Raw genomic sequence first — 17,502 nt, 5'->3', positions numbered from 1 at the left:
GAGGATTTGTCTGACCATGATATTTGAAACCCAACCACTTAAAATAATTTAGGTATTTCTCTGTAGCCTATCCTCAGGGATTAAAATCCACCATAACAAAATCTCAACAGTTTGTATTGAACTCAATGATGCCTAACAAATTAGCTAAGAAAAGAGGAGTGATTTGGATTTCAAAAAGCCGGAAAAGTCATAATTGGTTGGGAAGAACAAAATGCTGTGAAATAATGCTGTTAAAACCTACCTAAATCCAGCAATGAAGAGAAGAAGTGTATGTTCCTTGATCAGCCATTCTGGGCCCTATTGCTATTAATAGTGTAGTTTTTAATCCTTCCTCCCCACTCCTGCCTCAGAGACAGCTCTTTAAGTTTGTGGATAAGAGAAGGACCTTGGAGATTGGTTGAGAGGCAGTTTAAACTGAATCATAATTTTGCACATAGCCTTTATATGTTTTACTGTAGAATAAGATAACTTTTCATATTGTTTGTAGATTGGGTGGTTTGAAATAAATTATGAAAGGAAGAGATCTAATTAAATTATTTTGCTTGTTTTCCTCATATATGTTTTCCTCATATATTGAACAGGTAAAAAAATACCATCGTCTGAAGGAGGAGGCCAGCAAAAGGGCAGCCACCTTGGCTCAGGAATTAGAGAAGTTCAACCGTGATCAGAAGGCAGATCAAGACCGCCTAGATCTAGAAGAGAGGAAGAAAGTAGAAACAGAGGTCAGCATTCTTATGCCTTTGCTGATTTTTTCTATGCAAGCACTCTTCCTGAAATTAAACAAAAAACTTTGCATCCAGTTCATCCAGTTTCAGTTTAATTAGGGCATCTTTCGGAAACTTGACACTCAGATTTACTGAATTTATTTTATACAAACTGTTATTTTAATTTACAATTGTTTTATTATTCCAACAGGGAAGAAAACAAACTATAGTAGGGCCCTAAAGCCCATCCCCAGATCAGTGGGATTCCCCCGCACCCCCCCAGCTATACCATTATTTTTGAGTCCTGAAGTCTAGCTTTACAATTAGGAGAGTGAGAGAACAAAGGGAACTGAATGCCACCCAAGTGCCTTATTTTATTATCTCTTTCCTGCATCCCCGTAAAATACTCCATGGAATCTACTCATATATTGTTGTCCTGAAATCTGCTTTCTGTGTCTTTCCAAGTTGTGCGAACTTTTCAGGTGTTCCAAAAATGACAAGTTGGATTAATTGCTTATACTTGCATGTGTATTACATATAATTTGAAATGTTAGGTAAAAATGAGAGTGACAGCCACCTTGAGAGGATGAAAAGACCGAATGTAGGTCAGTCTTAATTAGGCCAATGTCATTGAGGCACTGTTAATAGAGCAGCTGAGACATGGTGATTTATATGGTTTTGGCTAGCTCTTAAAGAATTTGATGTCCAGTTTCAAACATTCCAGCCTTAAATGTTCTGCAGAAAATGTTCTGCAGAACTATGCAGAACCCATAGGCTTTAGAAGAAAGATATACTACTGAGCTGTTGATGAGGAAGCATGAAGAAAATCCACATCATGCTGCTGCTGCATCTGTTGAGAACAGTGTCCCAGTTTTTGCGAGAATGATGGATTAGCTTGAGCAAATTCCCAAGGATGTTTGACAGTATCTTGTAATATGATAGGATATATACCTTTTATGACATTCTCTCCATTGTTGGCCTAATTTGCTTCATCCTTTTGTTCCATATCTTTCCATAAAAAGATAAAGTAGTACCTTTGATATGACCCACTTTAATTGTAATTGCCCAAATGTGTATGGATGAGGTCATCTACCTTTTTCCAATCTGGTGCTGCCCAAGTGAGTTGGACCACGATTCCTATCACCATCAGGGAGCAGCATACTCATGATCTGGCTAAGGAGGTGTAATCCAAGGCACATGGATCTGCCAGGCTGATATTGAAGGACCCTGTAGTCTAAAACAATTAAAGGTACTCGGTTGAGAAAGACAGGATTAAATATTCTTGATTCTCATCTTTTTCTTTTGATGTAGTTTATAATATTAGTTCTCATCCAAAGGTGTCAAAACCCCATGGTAGATACTGATGGATATAGTCCTCATATTTGCTAATGTGTGTCATACTCAATCTTTTCCATAGGCCAAGATAAAGCAGAAATTGCGAGAAATTGAGGAAAACCAAAAGCGGATTGAGAAGCTGGAGGAGTACATTGCCACTAGCAAGTAAGGAATGAGGAGTTTGACTTAAAAGGGTCGCCTTGGTAAAGAGGACTATAAGAGTGCCCAGAACTCAGTAAGCTTTTTCCTTACTTCTCTTTTAGGCAGTCCTTGGAAGAACAAAAGAAGCTGGAGGGAGAATTGACAGAGGAAGTTGAACTGGCTAAACGCCGCATTGATGAGATCAATAAGGAGTTAAATCAGGTGATGGAGCAGCTGGGGGATGCCCGGATCGACCGGCAGGAAAACAGTCGGCAGCAGCGCAAGGCAGAGATCATGGAAAGCATAAAACGTCTTTATCCAGGCTCTGTGGTAGGTGATGCTTCAGAACCAAGCCCCAAAGTTCATTGGGTTGGGTGTGGGCTTAGTGTTCCAGAATAAAAATGAGGTTGGAATGATTTTCCCTGCCTACCTCATTTCATTTCCTTGTTTTTCCCAGTATGGACGCCTAATTGATCTCTGCCAGCCCACCCAGAAAAAATACCAGATAGCTGTCACAAAGGTGCTGGGCAAGAATATGGACGCAATCATTGTTGATTCAGAGAAAACTGGCCGGGACTGTATCCAGTACATCAAAGAGCAGCGAGGAGAGCCTGAGACCTTCCTGCCTCTTGATTATCTTGAGGTGAGGCAAACTTTGGCTGATTGGATTAGAGCTTTTCCCAGCAGGTACCCAGCCCTCAGTTCCATAACCTGCAGCCACCCTAGCAAAGGGTGGGTGGAAATTACCAACATACCCTGGGTGCTTCAGGATGGGAAAAATTGAATTAGAATTTCTGTTCACACAGAAAGCCCAGTGGTCAACCTGAGGTACATTCTTGATTTCTCAGCATAATTTGCTTTAAAAAGTTGGTGATGACAAGCAGTAGGCTCCGATTTTTTATCACAGTTTCTCAATAAAAGAATAGTGAGATTATTGACAAATAAATTAGCACAAATATTTGACTTTTTTATTTTTGGCAAGGTACATTTTTTCTCATTTCTCTTTTGTTACCTGCAAATGGGCATCCAAATGCTTCTACAGACAGTCTTAATTAAAAAATATAGGTTGATGCTATTGTTTGAATAAAGATCATTTAATAAAAGGAAGCAGCAAAAAAAGACTGGCATTCTGCCTCTCCCTTCTGAGTTCTCTAACTGAACTAAATTTATTTGGAGTCAAAAAATAAATTCCTTCCGTGTCCTTGCTCTTCTTCAGCCTAGATTATCCATACAGTATATGGGGTTAGCCTAATAATGCCTTTTCTATTTCACACTCCCAGGTGAAACCCACAGATGAAAAGCTCCGAGAACTGAAGGGAGCCAAGCTTGTGATTGATGTGATTCGATATGAGCCTCCTCATATCAAGAAGGCCCTTCAGTATGCCTGTGGCAATGCCCTTGTGTGTGACAATGTGGAAGATGCACGTCGCATTGCCTTTGGTGGGCACCAGCGGCACAAGGTCAGAGCAAATTTACCCAACATGCTGTAGGTAGACCATAATCCTCTCCCCGAGCATTATATTCCATTTCTTCAAATATGTGTGTTTCTCTGACTTGTAGGAGTGTATGCTTAGAAGATGTGGTTAAGTTTATTTTGTATCATCCACTGTGGCCACACCTGGCTGACTTTTGTAAACCTGGTTAATACTTGTGTGTGGGACCAGTGGTGTGTTCCTCCCGGTTCGGCCAAGCTGATAGCGGTGACAATATGACGTCACCGAACCGGTTCTCTTTGTTTGGGAGTTGGGGCCCCCCGCCCTCCCCCCTTGTGTAATTCTTACCTTTTATTTGGCCCCGCCCCCAATCTATTCGCTGCCTCCCGAGTCCCAGCTGATCGGCTAGAAGGAAAAAAACTGTTTAAACTCTTGCCGCAGGGCTTCAAAGGGCTGCCCTACAGCTGATCAGTGTTAAACGGCAGTGTGGTGGTAGACCGGTGCCTCCAAAAACATGGGTAGACCAGTGCCTCCAAAAACAAATAAGTAGAACCGGTGCCTCCAAAAACAAATGGATAGACCAGAACGCTCCAAGAACAAATGGGTAGACCGGTACAGCTCTGCAAGCTATTAAATGCCTGGTAGACCAGTACCTCTGCTAAATCCTAAAGAATTGTCACATGGTGACAATTGGTGACCCCCAGGGGGAGGGCCTTCTCTGTGGGGGCACCTACCCTCTGGAATCAGTTGCCCCCAGAGATAAGGAGAATCCAAGACCTTAGTGCCTTCCGCCGTGCCCTTAAAACCCACTTTTTCCAGCAAGCCGGGCTGGCTTAAGAAGAAATTTTAAATGTTTTAATTGGTTTGTATTTTTAATTTTGGGCCAAATTTATATATATATTAATTGTTTTTAATATTTGTATTTCATGTTTTTTAATTTTGGCTGTACACCACCCTGAGTCCTCAGGGAGAAGGGCGGTATATAAATTTAAAATAAATAAATAAATAAAAAAATAAATGACCATCAAATCACGCCCACAAAATAAGCCACGCCTACAGAACCGGTAGTAAAAAGAATTTAGAACCCACCCCTGTGTGGGACCCCTTGGAAATCCCAGGGCTTTAGCATAGATTGGGAAGAAAGTAATGGCCAAGAAGATTAAATAGATAAATCTATAAGGCCTCCAAGAGTAAAGTTCACCTCAAGGGAATCTTGATGTTTTTACGTTTAGCTGCAGATGAAGCCAATCACCACCAGTGAAAATACTTGTGTTTGCCATATATTTGCAGATCTCTTCCTTTGCAGCTAAACATTCTGGAAAATTGTTCTTATTCAAAAGAATTCTAAATAAAGCATTTAGGATTGGGAGACTGGACTGAAGCTGCCATACCTAAGATGAAGCAAGCATGTAAGCAGGATGGACAAAAGGCAGGAAAAGATGCCATAGGGGAAATAGTTAGGAAGGTATCCAGTCCTTAAGGTATCAAAGGAAAACTCACCTGAGCCAAGACAAAAGAAATTGGGCTGGAACACATGCAAACCCCCCCCCCCCCCCATATGTCCCATCAAAAGCTATCAGACCTGAGAATCAACAAAGCAAGGACTTTGGGAGGTAAAAGGGGTCCTGAAGTCTGCCCACTCTTGGAGTCCTCTTTGAATCCAGACTTGGCAGCTTTCCTCCCTCTGGCTAGTGCCTGCCAGTCTAGTTGAGAAGGATGTCAGTAAGTGGGAATGAGTGTGTGCGCATGCATACATATGTGTGTGTGTGCGTGAGGGAGAGAGGGAGAGGGAGAGAATATATGTTGTAACCAGTTATTTTAAATTCACGCATATTCCAAAGAACTGTTTGTGCCTCAGGGTATGGTTGAACGTGATTTGAGTGTAGCTGTTCTCCAGAGCTGTGAGTGAGTGAGTGAGTGTCCATAAGCTGAATCTGAGCATGCATATAACAGGATGGTGAATCCCATTCTTTGTTTCCTATTTTGTGTTTGTACAGAGATGCAGAATAATTTTTGCCAGGTCCTTTGATGAGTATCTTCAGAGAAATTTTGGTTCTCAGCCTTTGCTAGCTGGGCCTCTGTCAGCCAAGACCTCAGCTTTTGTTTCCTTGTTGCGAAGTGCTACTGTATGTTTTTCATTCTCTCACTTTTGTTTCCTTGCTTCTGTTGCAGACAGTTGCACTAGATGGAACCCTGTTCCAGAAGTCAGGGGTGATCTCAGGAGGTGCCAGTGATCTGAAAGCCAAAGCCAGGCGCTGGGATGAAAAAGCTGTGGATAAATTGAAGGAAAAGAAGGAGAGACTGACAGAGGAACTCAAGGTTGAACCTGCTTTTGAGTTGTAGAAGAAGTCGGGCTGGCTGCCTGTGTTATAATGTCAAATGGGCAGAATTTAACTCGGAGTAGAGGACCACTGAAGGTTTTGAAATGCATCTTGGTCTATTACAGGTTATTTCAAGAAACATGTTGCTTTATATGGAAAGTGTTTTGAATGGAAAAGTTGGTCTCAAAGTCTACAGGCAACATTAGATGCATTTTTATTCCTTCTGATGGTAATTGGCAGCAGTGCCTTATTTTGGTCAGTTAAAAGATATTTTCCCCAATTGAGGGCGGAAATAAAATTCTGACTCTGTATTGTTAACAGTAAACCATAATTGTGGGTTAGAGGCATCATGCACTTCCTCTTGCCATGCAACTGCAAGAAAAAAATAAATCTGAATACTAGTTTCTAAACAAACAGCATTGTGTCTTTATGAATAAAGTTTATTGCAAAATTGAAATTTCAGCTATGCATTAAGGAATAAACTAGACATTTGACCAAAATTAAATTAAATCTTGAAAGTTCCTGTTCCAGGTTGTACAGGAGAACAGTGCTCAAGTCCAACATATTCTACTGATATGTCCTTCCTTACGTATATTAGTAAATCATGGTTTACTACTACATATGCATTCATATTTATATTATATTTATATGGCATTCAGACTTACAGTATCCAAATTAATCTATTAAGAGACTTGTATGAAAAAATTAAAACAGTTACATTCTAGAAGAGCCTAAACTTCTGTTGTAAAACTGAAATGTGGTATACTGAATAACAGCAAATTGATTGTATCTGGGACAGCACATTTTTACTTCTATTTATGGTAGATTTAATGTAATACAACAATTTCTGTTTAAGATCTCCCAGTTTTGATGAATTGCATAAATATCTCAAATATCACCATATCTTCATTTTTTTCCTGTTAGAAATTGTTCATTTCAGTATCATACTTCAGCTGTGTGAAATACGATTCATTATTAATTTTCCAGATATTATTCCTGACGTCCAACCTCTTCTTTGCTTTAGCTCAGTCTTTGCATTCCATTTTTTTGGGATTGGTTTAATTTGGGTCATTAAATCTCCCTACCCCAGGAACAAATGAAGGCGAAGCGTAAAGAGGCAGAGCTTCGTCAGGTCCAGTCACAGGCCCATGGCTTGCAGATGCGCTTGAAATACTCCCAGAGTGATTTAGAACAAACCAAGACCCGTCACCTCGCTCTCAATCTTCAGGTATGACTGTCGCTCGCTGGAACTAGATTCTGTTTTATAACCTCCAACTTCCATTCAGCTCCATGAATTATGTGATAAACTCAATTTTTTCCCTGTGGACTAATGCAGCAAATGGTGAATGAGGGAGAACAGTGTGGAGGAAATTGGCAAGGGAGCCTTAAATCATTTGGAAGGAACTGATAAGAAAAACAAATCAATAGGATTCTTCACCACCACTCTGTTTAATTTGATTTATGCTGCATAATATAGTGTCAATGCGGAACTGAACCTGGCAGAAGCCATTTTCCTGGTTCAATGTTGCCACACTGTATTGGGGGGGCGGGGGGAGGTTGGAATGTATTACTAGACACAACACAGAGCTTTCTCATGAGAGCCAAGGTCGTCATCTGGGCGATGGAGGAAGGAGGAGATGATTTGCAGGAGAAGCCTGCCAATTAATCTAATTGGCCAATGTGATTAATGACACTGGGGGGAAGGGGTCATTACTAGTTTTAATTAGACTGTAACCACAGGAAAAAGTCAGAGTTGGCTTTCCTTCGAAGTATGCCGATATGATTTAGCCAGTAAAGAATTTCTTTGAGGAAGTGCCTGACCTCAGAGTTCGGATTTGCTTGGGTTCATTAATCAGAACCTTTACATGTAGCAGAAGAGCAGGCAGAGCTAGGGAGCATAGTTAAGCAGGTCATCAGCTTTGAGTCTTTACGTTCCCACAAATGGTCCAAGTCCAATCCTTCCTGAATTCCATTGACCCTTATCTTAGCCATGATGGCGCAGTAGTTAGAATGCAGTATTGTAGGCTGACTCTGCTCATTGCCGGGAGTTTGATCCTGACCAGCTCAAGGTTGACTCAGCCCTCCATCCTTCCGAGGTCAGCAAAATGAGGACCCAGATTGTTATATACCATGAAGTGGTATATAAGTCTAAATGCTATTGCTGATGCTATTGTTGAACTTTAGTTGACAAGAGCTCCGCCTGCTCTTCTCTACAGAGGCTTTTGAGCTTTTATAAAATAATTATTTGCATCCTGTGATGTCCTTCTTAATTTTGCAAGTCTTAAATTAGGTGAAATAGTTTCATGACTGAAAAAAATGGACCGTGGTGTAAAAATAATAATTCTATTAGCCAAAGTTTTAAAAGATTAGCAAATATAGTATATTAGATTCTGTACTGCAAGTTATGAAATGCTCCCGTAAAATGGTGTTCGCCAGTCTGAAAAGCAGAGCCTGCAGGAAAATGCTAGGATGAAAAAATGGCAATGATGAAATGTATATTATGCATATATGTTCAAAAGATATAAAATACCATTTCCCCAAAAGATCAAAAGGTTAGTTTTTCCATGTAGAAAAGAGAAAAGGGAATTCTATCAGCAGTCTCTTATTTCTTCTGAGTTCTGTCCTGATTCAGTATTATTCCCAACAGGAGAAGTCCAAGCTGGAAAGTGAGCTTGCCAATTTTGGGCCCCGCATAAACGACATCAAACACATCATACAGGGGCGAGACCGTGAGATGAAGGAGCTCAAGGAAAAGATGAACCAGGTATGGTGGATCAAGGGCAAGAGCAGCCAAAGAGGATGGCTTAAAACAAGAAGGGCAGGTGCAGGATATATAATAGGATAGAAACCTGAAGATAATTGATAACCTGGGAAGTTGCAGAAATAGCAACAATTTAGAAAGGGAGGGGGGGAAGAGAGGGTGCAACCATATTTTTAACATATTCTTTACTCTGTTGGTTAAGGATGCTTGACATCTTATATCAAGATAGAAAGTGTTCATTTATTCATTTTAACCCACCCACACCTTCATTTTATACTTAAGACTGGTCTTATATAAGTTTTTTCCCATCATTGCAGGTAGAAGATGAAGTATTTGAGGAATTCTGCCGAGAAATCGGAGTAAGAAATATCCGGGAGTTTGAGGAAGAGAAGGTGAAACGCCAGAATGAGATTGCCAAAAAAAGGTATTGGTCCCATTTCTGTCATCCTGGCACTTCCAGATTCAAGGATGCTAGATTTTTACTAACTTTAATATGGAGAGGGAGGCTTGGATTGTACCATAATTTTTCCCTTTTCCCTTCCCAGGCTGGAATTTGAAAATCAAAAGACCCGCCTAGGCATCCAGCTGGACTTTGAAAAGAACCAACTGAAAGAAGATCAGGACAAAGTGCACATGTGGGAGCAGACTGTCAAGAAAGATGAAGCTGAGATAGAAAAACTCAAGAAGGTGCCTTGGGGACTAGCGCTATGTTGCATCCATGATTTAGAGTGAGAAAAGCACCACTGATTTAACATCTGTGCTTTCCCTCTTGATGATCACACAGGAGGAACAGCGGCATATGAAGATCATAGATGAGACCATGGCACAGCTGCAGGATCTGAAGAACCAGCATCTGGCCAAGAAATCTGAGGTGAATGATAAGAACCATGAGATGGAAGAGATTCGTAAGAAGCTGGGAGGGGCCAACAAGTAAGTCTGACCTACAAGGGCAAGATCTAAGACCCTGCTTCATCTGGTAAATTATATCTGGTGGCTAATTTCATCCTATGGTTTTAATGAATTAAAGATTTCTTATGTTTGGGGAGGGAACTGTTAAAGATGCAAAGGCAAGACTCTCTCAGCGTTTTGTATCAGGTAGCCCCCAGCACCAGTCTGATGTTTCTGGAAAACCTACTAATTAGATGATCACAACTTTTCCCCCTTGTCCCAACATCCAGCAATCAGAGTATACTGCTGCTGAAAATGGAAGGTTCTATTTTGCTACCACAATCAATAGTCATTGATGGAGATTAACTGCAAGTCGTTCATTTTAACCCAAGGTCCATGGAGCTTGGTTTGAATTAGTAGCTAGGTGCTGCTCCATTCCTGAGTCATCAGAAACAGTGAGAGACTGATTTTTGCAATGTTTAGAGAGAGAAGGACGTATGTATGGCAGTGGTTCTCAACTTGTGATCTGCAAATCCCTGGGGGACCACAAAGTTTTCACGGGGTTCATGAAGGCTTGAAGAAATAATATGATTTAAATCTTGAGTTAAGTCTTGGGGGTCGGTGGCCATAATCCATGGCCACAAAAGGTATTTAAATAGGGTCCGTAGTGAAGAAAAGGTTGAGAACCATTGTTGTATGGTATATATTTTTTTGTTTTTAAATTCATTTGACCCTGTTAATATAATTACCAAAACAGTCTTTAAATGTAAACAAAGAAGAAAAACACAGGAGAAAAAATCCACATATTATTTGTATAGCATAGCATTAATAGTCACAGTACAGTACAAAATATTGTAAAATATCACAACATCTCTGCCATAGTAACCTATATTGCTGCCTCCACTGGTTAGAAAATACTGCTTTTTCCAAAATATCACATATTTGCAATAACCATTTTATAAAACTTGTAATATCACTTTTTTCAGTATAATTATTTCAGTCATACACATACACACTGGCTTAATTTCTGATAAACCAACATATTTCAAAGCTTTGGTATATCACAATACATTAACATCACATTAACTTCATTAACATTTTAAGATTTTCCCATATATCCATTTATCCCATATATCTTAACATTTTATTCCGAAAAGATATCAAACGATCACATGACCATATGTGTCAGTGAATCTTGCATTTTTGAGTGAAGCTATGGATGCCGTAAGCTAATTGCACTCATTTCACTTCTTAAGCTTCTTCACCTCCTTCCACAAAAGCAGCCCAAACCATCTGAAATGTTTGGCATTGTATACTCAGAGAGAGAACTCAGGGGAGCATAAATGAGATGGCCACATTGGTTACTAATCCCTGCCAAAGGTTGCAGTTGTGCAAAATTACACTTCTGAAGTCTTTTAAACTATCAGAAGAGTTCATAAGAATCTTAACCTAGTAAAATCAAAGGTGTTTGCTGTCTCCAGCCCTGAAAGACTCATAATGAGAATGTCTGATGTGTCTATTTCTAATCATTCTCTTGGCATTGCCTAGTTCAAGATTTTTTCAGAGATGGGAGCTGCTTTGTCTGGACTGTCCTTTCACTTTGGGTCATTTTCTGCAGAGAGATGACTCACTTACAGAAGGAAGTCACCGCCATTGAGACCAAGCTGGAGCAGAAGCGTAGTGACCGCCACAATTTACTGCAAGCCTGCAAGATGCAAGACATTAAGCTACCCCTCTCCAAAGGCACCATGGATGATATCAGCCAGGAGGAGGTAAGAAAATAACTCTACAGGGAGAAGAGAAAAGAATTCTGAGCAGGATGCATGGGTTAAGTGAACTTCCCTTTGTCTTTTGGTTGATTTCAGGGTGGCTCCCAAGGGGAGGAGCCAACCAGCAGTTCCCAGAGGACTTCCAACATGTATGCACGAGAAGCTCTGATTGAAATGGACTATAGTGACCTCTCTGAGGATTTGAAGGTAAGGAGAACTCTCTGGGGTTGGCCATCTGTGGAGGTGTAATAGAATGTGTGGATGACCTTGGGGAACAAGGGGAAGAGATGCTGCCTAGGAAACAATCGGATAATAGAGACAGGAAATATCTAAATAAAAATGAAATAAAAGCAATAGAACTAATTCAGAATAAAAATAGAACATAAACAATTTTAAAAGAAGCAGATGTTAAAGAGAATAATGACAAGCTATTTTCCCCATATTTTATTTTATCTAATATTTTGTTTTTCAAAAATTGTCCTTGTTGTATAAAACACTCTAGTGAGGAAGAGAGGCAAGTCATTTGGGAGAGACAATCACATTCTGCATGCCAGTGCTAAGGTGGTGAGAGAATAAGTAGCATAAATGAGGAGGCACATGTAGTATCTATCCTGGCACCAAACCATTGCAGCAATTTATGATATATGGAGGGTGACTAGGCAAAAAAAGTGTAACTTCCGAAAACCTGAAGGGTTGGGAAATATCTTAGATTTTCTTAGAAGTTTAAATCAGTGGGGGGTCATTTTAGTTTTTCTGAGCAGTTAAGATTATGAATAGGGGCCCAAATCATTCTGAGACTTTGGAAGGAATAGTTCCTCAGTTTTGGAGAAACCCAGTTACTTCCATTCCCATAAAAATTCTTTGTCAGGCCTGCCTCAGCTTGAGCCTCTAAGAAAGAATGATCCTTAACTCCATATGTTGAGAAAGGTATAGTTTATTAGAAATCAAGTGAAATATAGTAGTGCAAAGCCAGAACTGAAATTCGCACACCAAAATCCCCAAGTCTTCCCTTCCCTTAGATACCTCCCCATACTGCCCCTCCCACCCCAATGTCCAATCAAATTCAAAGATGTTTTCAGAACAGTAGATTCAAGTGTGGGTTGGTATGGAGCTATACTCCATTCCAGCCGGTCGACCTTGAAACCGTGTCTCAGGGAAATACAGTGAACTTTTCATTTTCCTTGAATCCTCCCCTCCACCTTCGCCCTAGAATTCATGGCAGCCTTCACTGAGCGTGTTCTGCCCAGCTATGGACCCCAAAGAACGCAGCACACACAAACTCTATACAAAGCTTATTTTACTCAAATAACTTAGTCTTTATCATTCAAAGGCTGTTAATGAACTGTCTTAACAGCCTACCAGAATTCTAAGATAAGGTAATCACAGTTTTACTAGAGTTGGCAGAAAGCCCAGAAGCAATTTTGCAGACACGAAAGAGAGTGAACTAAAGTTGTTCTCTACAGCTTGTTGCAAGTGGCGTTCCTTCTTAAATAGGCTAAGTGAGTGGCCAATTAGCCCCAAGCCTTACTCTCGAGGAGACCTCCTCCTGAGGAGCCCCTCCTGCCTTTTGGCAGCTCTGCGTGCCCGTGCATTGAGAAGAGGCTCCTCCTCTTCATCCTCTTCACTTAAAGGAGCTTCTGGAGGTTCTGAAGGCCCTGGCTGAATCCCTGCCTCTGGCACCACATCTTCTCCAGCCTCCTCACTGTCTGACTCGAGCGCCAGCTGCACAGGCTGCTGGCGCACACACCACACCACTCCTCGTTGTCGGAATCAGCTACAATCTGCACAGGCCGCTGATGGGCCACAACAGAGCAAAAGGCAAGCATGAACTGGCAGTTGACACTTTTCGGATCTAGAACATAGAAGTACAAGACCTTCTAGAGCAAATCTTAAGGCCTAATGATTAGAGAAAAGAGTAGGGGAAAGGCTCTTTGTGCAAGCAGACTTTGTTAATGTGCTGTTGAGTACTTAAAATAGAAGTTGTATACAAAACAAGAAGTTCAGCTTTATAAAATTGTGGAGCGTCTCTAAAATATCTTTTTATTGCTATCCTTTGATTTAAAACCTGATCAGAATGTTAGGCTCTATAATTTATTAAATGGCCAGAAGAAAGGATGTTTATTGCAGCTGATTTACAGTTCCTTACAAAGCTTTAGAGTTGATTAATGAAAAGTATTGTGGAGCATGTAGTGTTTGTCTCCTAAGAACCTATTTATCTAGCCCCAAGGATTTGAGTGACCTTCTCCAGCCTGGTGCCTTTTAAATGTGTTGGGCTTCAGTCTTTCATAATCCCTTCCAAATGCTGGCTGGGAATCATGTAGGCTGATCCACAATCACAACATGTGAACCTCAGCCTACTTTGAAGAGTGTAAGGTTCATCCTATGTTGCCTGTCATCTGTAGGATTTTAGCACCTATGGGAATGCTATAAATTTATGTATACAAAAGGCCAAAGAGTGTTGTTTCAAGCTGAGTTAAACAGTAGGACTTGTTTGTTAAAGTGTTTACCAGGAAGGCAAGGAACAGGATTACCATTTTGAGGGAGCAAAAGGAACATGCTGCCTCATCTGGATACAGGGGTTGGGCTGAAATATGGTTGGATTTGACCGTAAGATATCTGATACGTGACAGAGATAGCAACATTAGATAACAAGTTGAAGGCAGAAGATCAATCAAGGGTCAAGGATATTAGATGTCCATAGAAGATGAGTAGTCAGAAGAAGAGGGTGATATTGAGGGGATAAAGGGATCGGACGTCAAAGGCCTTCAGACATCAAAGCAGCTGCAACTTGAGTCCACTTTTTCATTGCTCCTGACATCTCCTTGTATTTGTTAGGTTTTGTGAAGGTATTGGCATTTGATTAGAGCTGTACCCTTTGTAAAAAAGCCTCTGAAAAGAATAGTTAAAAGATAAATTTAAGAGAGTCTTTAATTTTAAAAAAACAGGCATTTTTACTGCATATATAACTCTTTGATTACTTCTAAAATTAGTGTCTCGGTTATCTTTTTGTTACCATCATGGCTTAAAACAGGAGAGGGAGTTTACTCAGAAATTCCAGTGCTTGAAAGAAAGGAAAGATGAGTTTGCAACTTGTAAGACTCACTAGTAATTCACTTTTCCTAAAGAGTTCAGATAAGATTACAATGTCTTTTGCTCTAGGGTTGGGAGAATTGTTTGAACAATCTTACATTCTGGGAGTGAAAGATCAGTGCTGTATTCCTTTGCAAAAGCTGGTTCTCTGACTGCCAGAACTATTTTCTCTTAATTCTCCTTGAAGGACGTTCAGTCTGAAGATGAGATCAAACAGGAGATGAATCAACTACAACAGAAATTGAATGAACAACAGAGCATATTACAGCGAATTGCTGCCCCAAACATGAAGGCCATGGAGAAACTGGAAAGCGTGAGGGACAAGTTCCAGGAGACCTCTGATGGTACCAGATCACTTTTATACTCTTAGCTATCTCGGCTTTTCCCCAAACAGATGCCCTCCTGGTGTTGGATTTCAACTCCATATAATTTCTAGCAAGCATCTTAATATCCAGTGCTTCAGAAGGGCATCAGCTTGGGGGATGCCCAATTTTATGGTGGGCCTTTTGCTGAAAGGATGGGATGATTTATGCTTGCTCCTTTTTCTATCAGAATTTGAGGCTGCCCGGAAACGTGCAAAGAAAGCCAAGCAGGCCTTCGAGCAGATAAAAAAGGAGCGCTTTGACCGCTTCAACTTCTGCTTTGAGTCAGTAGCTACCAACATCGATGAGATCTACAAGGCTTTGTCACGAAATAGCAGCGCCCAGGTGAGGATGCTATATTTGGAAGAGGGCTGCATGCTGGCACAGCCAATGATTGAATCAAGAAAAAGCAGGATTCTGTGACTTACATTAATTGTGCCGATTTTGTATAATTGCTTAAGTTGCATCATGCTTTTCAACAGATGTTCTTTTGCATTATTCTGGTCTTGTTACTTCTGGGGAAAGGCAAGTAAGGCCCTGATGCTTCATACACCCACTCTTTTACAGAGGCACTTTTTTCTTTTGTGCGTTTGCAGACAACGTTCAGACACTAAGGCAGATCCTTTAAGCCATAAAACTATCAACCACTGCATCTCTTTTTTTAAGTTTCAAGTCAGGGATTCTGAAGAAGCTGAGCTCCACATCAAATATACAGTTCAGCACTTCTTCAGAATCAAAGTACACACGCAATCCAGTACCTTAATGAAGGAAAGTGCATACTTTTGTGGGTCATGGATCTACTTGATATGTGAGTAGGTGGGACCAGGGAAAACAATTAAGTGTAGTAACAGTAACAGAGTTGGAAGGGACCTTGGAGGTCATTTAATCACACCCCCTGCTCACGCAGGAGACCTGTAGTAGGGATTCGAACCGCCGAACTGTCGACCTTTCTGATCGACAAGCTGTGTTTTAGCCACTGAGCCACCTAGTCAGTGATGTTATTCATTTAAGTATAACTAAATGTGGCTGATAAGATTACTCTTCATTATTTAATTATGTAACAGTTTCTCCCATTGGTCAAAGATTTTTTGTGTTAAGTGAGGGCTACATCTAAGGATTTCAAAGACCCATGATCCTGAGGCCTCAGGTATACATTTCTACCTTAAGTCTATTATGGCTCAACATTTCGTGAGTCATTATAATGAATGCTGTGTCTTAAAATGGAATGAAACTTTAAACAAATAGCGTGTGTGTGTGTGTGTGTGTGTGTGTTCATGCAAGCACTGTTTTCTTTCCCTAATTAGCCAATTTTTGATTGGGAAAAAGTGTAATTGAGAGCCAGCTTGCTGCAAATTGGACATCAAAATTTCATTCTCATGGGAGTCGGGTAAAAATTGGATTCATGCAAATTTGCTTTCCAGTTGCAAACAGAATTGTCTGCAAAAATGTCATTCAGCACACAGAAGACAGATCAAAGTCTAGTGGTGGTTCTTTCATTCATATGCAAAGTGTAATATTTATCCAAGAGTGAGGCTTTGATTTGCTGCCCCCTGTGTTGTCATTACCCCAGTTTTTGCACCTGGTAACAGTCTGATCTCCTCTCAGAGTCCTAATTGCGCAGAACCAATTACTTTTGCCTGTAACTTTTGCTGCCTGAAGAACTACGTAAATGGTTATATTGAAATAGCACCACTGTTTGTGAGGAGAAGGAAATAAGTGCAGCTCTCATTCTTGCCCTCCAATCAGTGATGATATAATGAAGGGGTGGGTTTTTTTTCAACTGTAATGAGTACAAATGTTAATACCTCCCTTGAAAAAATTAATGTCACAATTCTTGATCTTCTGAACATGGAACCCCACCAATACCCTCTATTCCTGGAAATAGACCATATATATGCATTCTTCCTTTTTCCCTCTTGGGTATGGTTATAATTTCATAATACTTTAAATGATAAATATTTTATTATTAAGGTATTTGGTGGTCTCCCTCAATATCTTCCTTTTTTTTCCTGCAGGCCTTTTTAGGTCCTGAGAACCCAGAAGAGCCTTACCTGGATGGCATCAATTACAATTGCGTAGCCCCAGGCAAACGCTTCAGGCCAATGGATAATCTGTCTGGTGGGGAGAAGACAGTGGCAGCTTTAGCTCTGCTCTTTGCTATTCACAGGTGAGGCCAAACTTGCTCTGAAGGAAGATCTGGTTAGAGTTGGAATTATCCAGATTTGAGATTTGGAACATTAGTAGAGGGGTGGGGTGAAAAGAGCAGAATTGTAGAGATGACTCATTGTTCTTTAAACACTTTGAAGGGTATACATTTTCTGGTGGGTCTACATTTTAGCCATTTAGCTGAAACTGTTTTCTGTTGTAGAAGAGTATAAGCCCGGAGAATGTGCTTTGAAAGGTCAGATAGATGCAGAGGTCACATGTTGTGAACATTACAGGTGCCATGGAATGTTGCCCTGCCTAGTTGCCAGAATGACATGTCCAGTCACAAACAGAAGTGTCACATAAGGCAGAGACTTTGGAGATCACAAAGAAAAGTTTGTAGCCACATTGGGCACAAAACTGAGATCCTCAGACGTCCCAAGAGATTGATGCCACATTTTGAGAATCTTTGCCTTGGCATAATTTCCAGGGACTCCTTTTATGAGATTCAGATTTGGAGGGTGGGATCAACAGGACAAATGCATCCCTGGTT

The 17,502-nt window shown here is 40.6% G+C and overlaps 1 protein-coding gene across 1 annotated transcript in view; it reads left to right on the top strand.

Annotated features, from left to right (window-relative positions):
* The window catches only part of SMC1A (structural maintenance of chromosomes 1A), a 30,368-nt gene that overhangs the window by 9,763 nt on the left and 3,103 nt on the right, over positions 1-17,502 (top strand). Inside the window, exons 7-22 of the mRNA XM_060683407.2 lie at positions 582-722; positions 2,122-2,204; positions 2,303-2,510; positions 2,638-2,823; positions 3,461-3,640; positions 5,786-5,932; positions 7,025-7,162; positions 8,582-8,698; positions 9,013-9,119; positions 9,241-9,382; positions 9,480-9,625; positions 11,202-11,355; positions 11,449-11,559; positions 14,630-14,786; positions 14,995-15,149; positions 16,820-16,971. Of these exons, the coding sequence (XP_060539390.1) occupies positions 582-722; positions 2,122-2,204; positions 2,303-2,510; positions 2,638-2,823; positions 3,461-3,640; positions 5,786-5,932; positions 7,025-7,162; positions 8,582-8,698; positions 9,013-9,119; positions 9,241-9,382; positions 9,480-9,625; positions 11,202-11,355; positions 11,449-11,559; positions 14,630-14,786; positions 14,995-15,149; positions 16,820-16,971 (2,324 nt within the window). The remainder of the gene's footprint in view (positions 1-581; positions 723-2,121; positions 2,205-2,302; positions 2,511-2,637; positions 2,824-3,460; positions 3,641-5,785; positions 5,933-7,024; positions 7,163-8,581; positions 8,699-9,012; positions 9,120-9,240; positions 9,383-9,479; positions 9,626-11,201; positions 11,356-11,448; positions 11,560-14,629; positions 14,787-14,994; positions 15,150-16,819; positions 16,972-17,502) is intronic.

The sequence above is a fragment of the Pantherophis guttatus genome, chromosome 2 (assembly GCF_059756535.1).
Source record: "Pantherophis guttatus breed Tessera chromosome 2, ASM5975653v1, whole genome shotgun sequence".
Lineage (NCBI taxonomy): Eukaryota > Metazoa > Chordata > Lepidosauria > Squamata > Colubridae > Pantherophis > Pantherophis guttatus.
The sequence above is the reverse complement of the archived record's forward strand: the minus strand, read 5'-3'. Positions and strand labels throughout refer to the sequence as shown.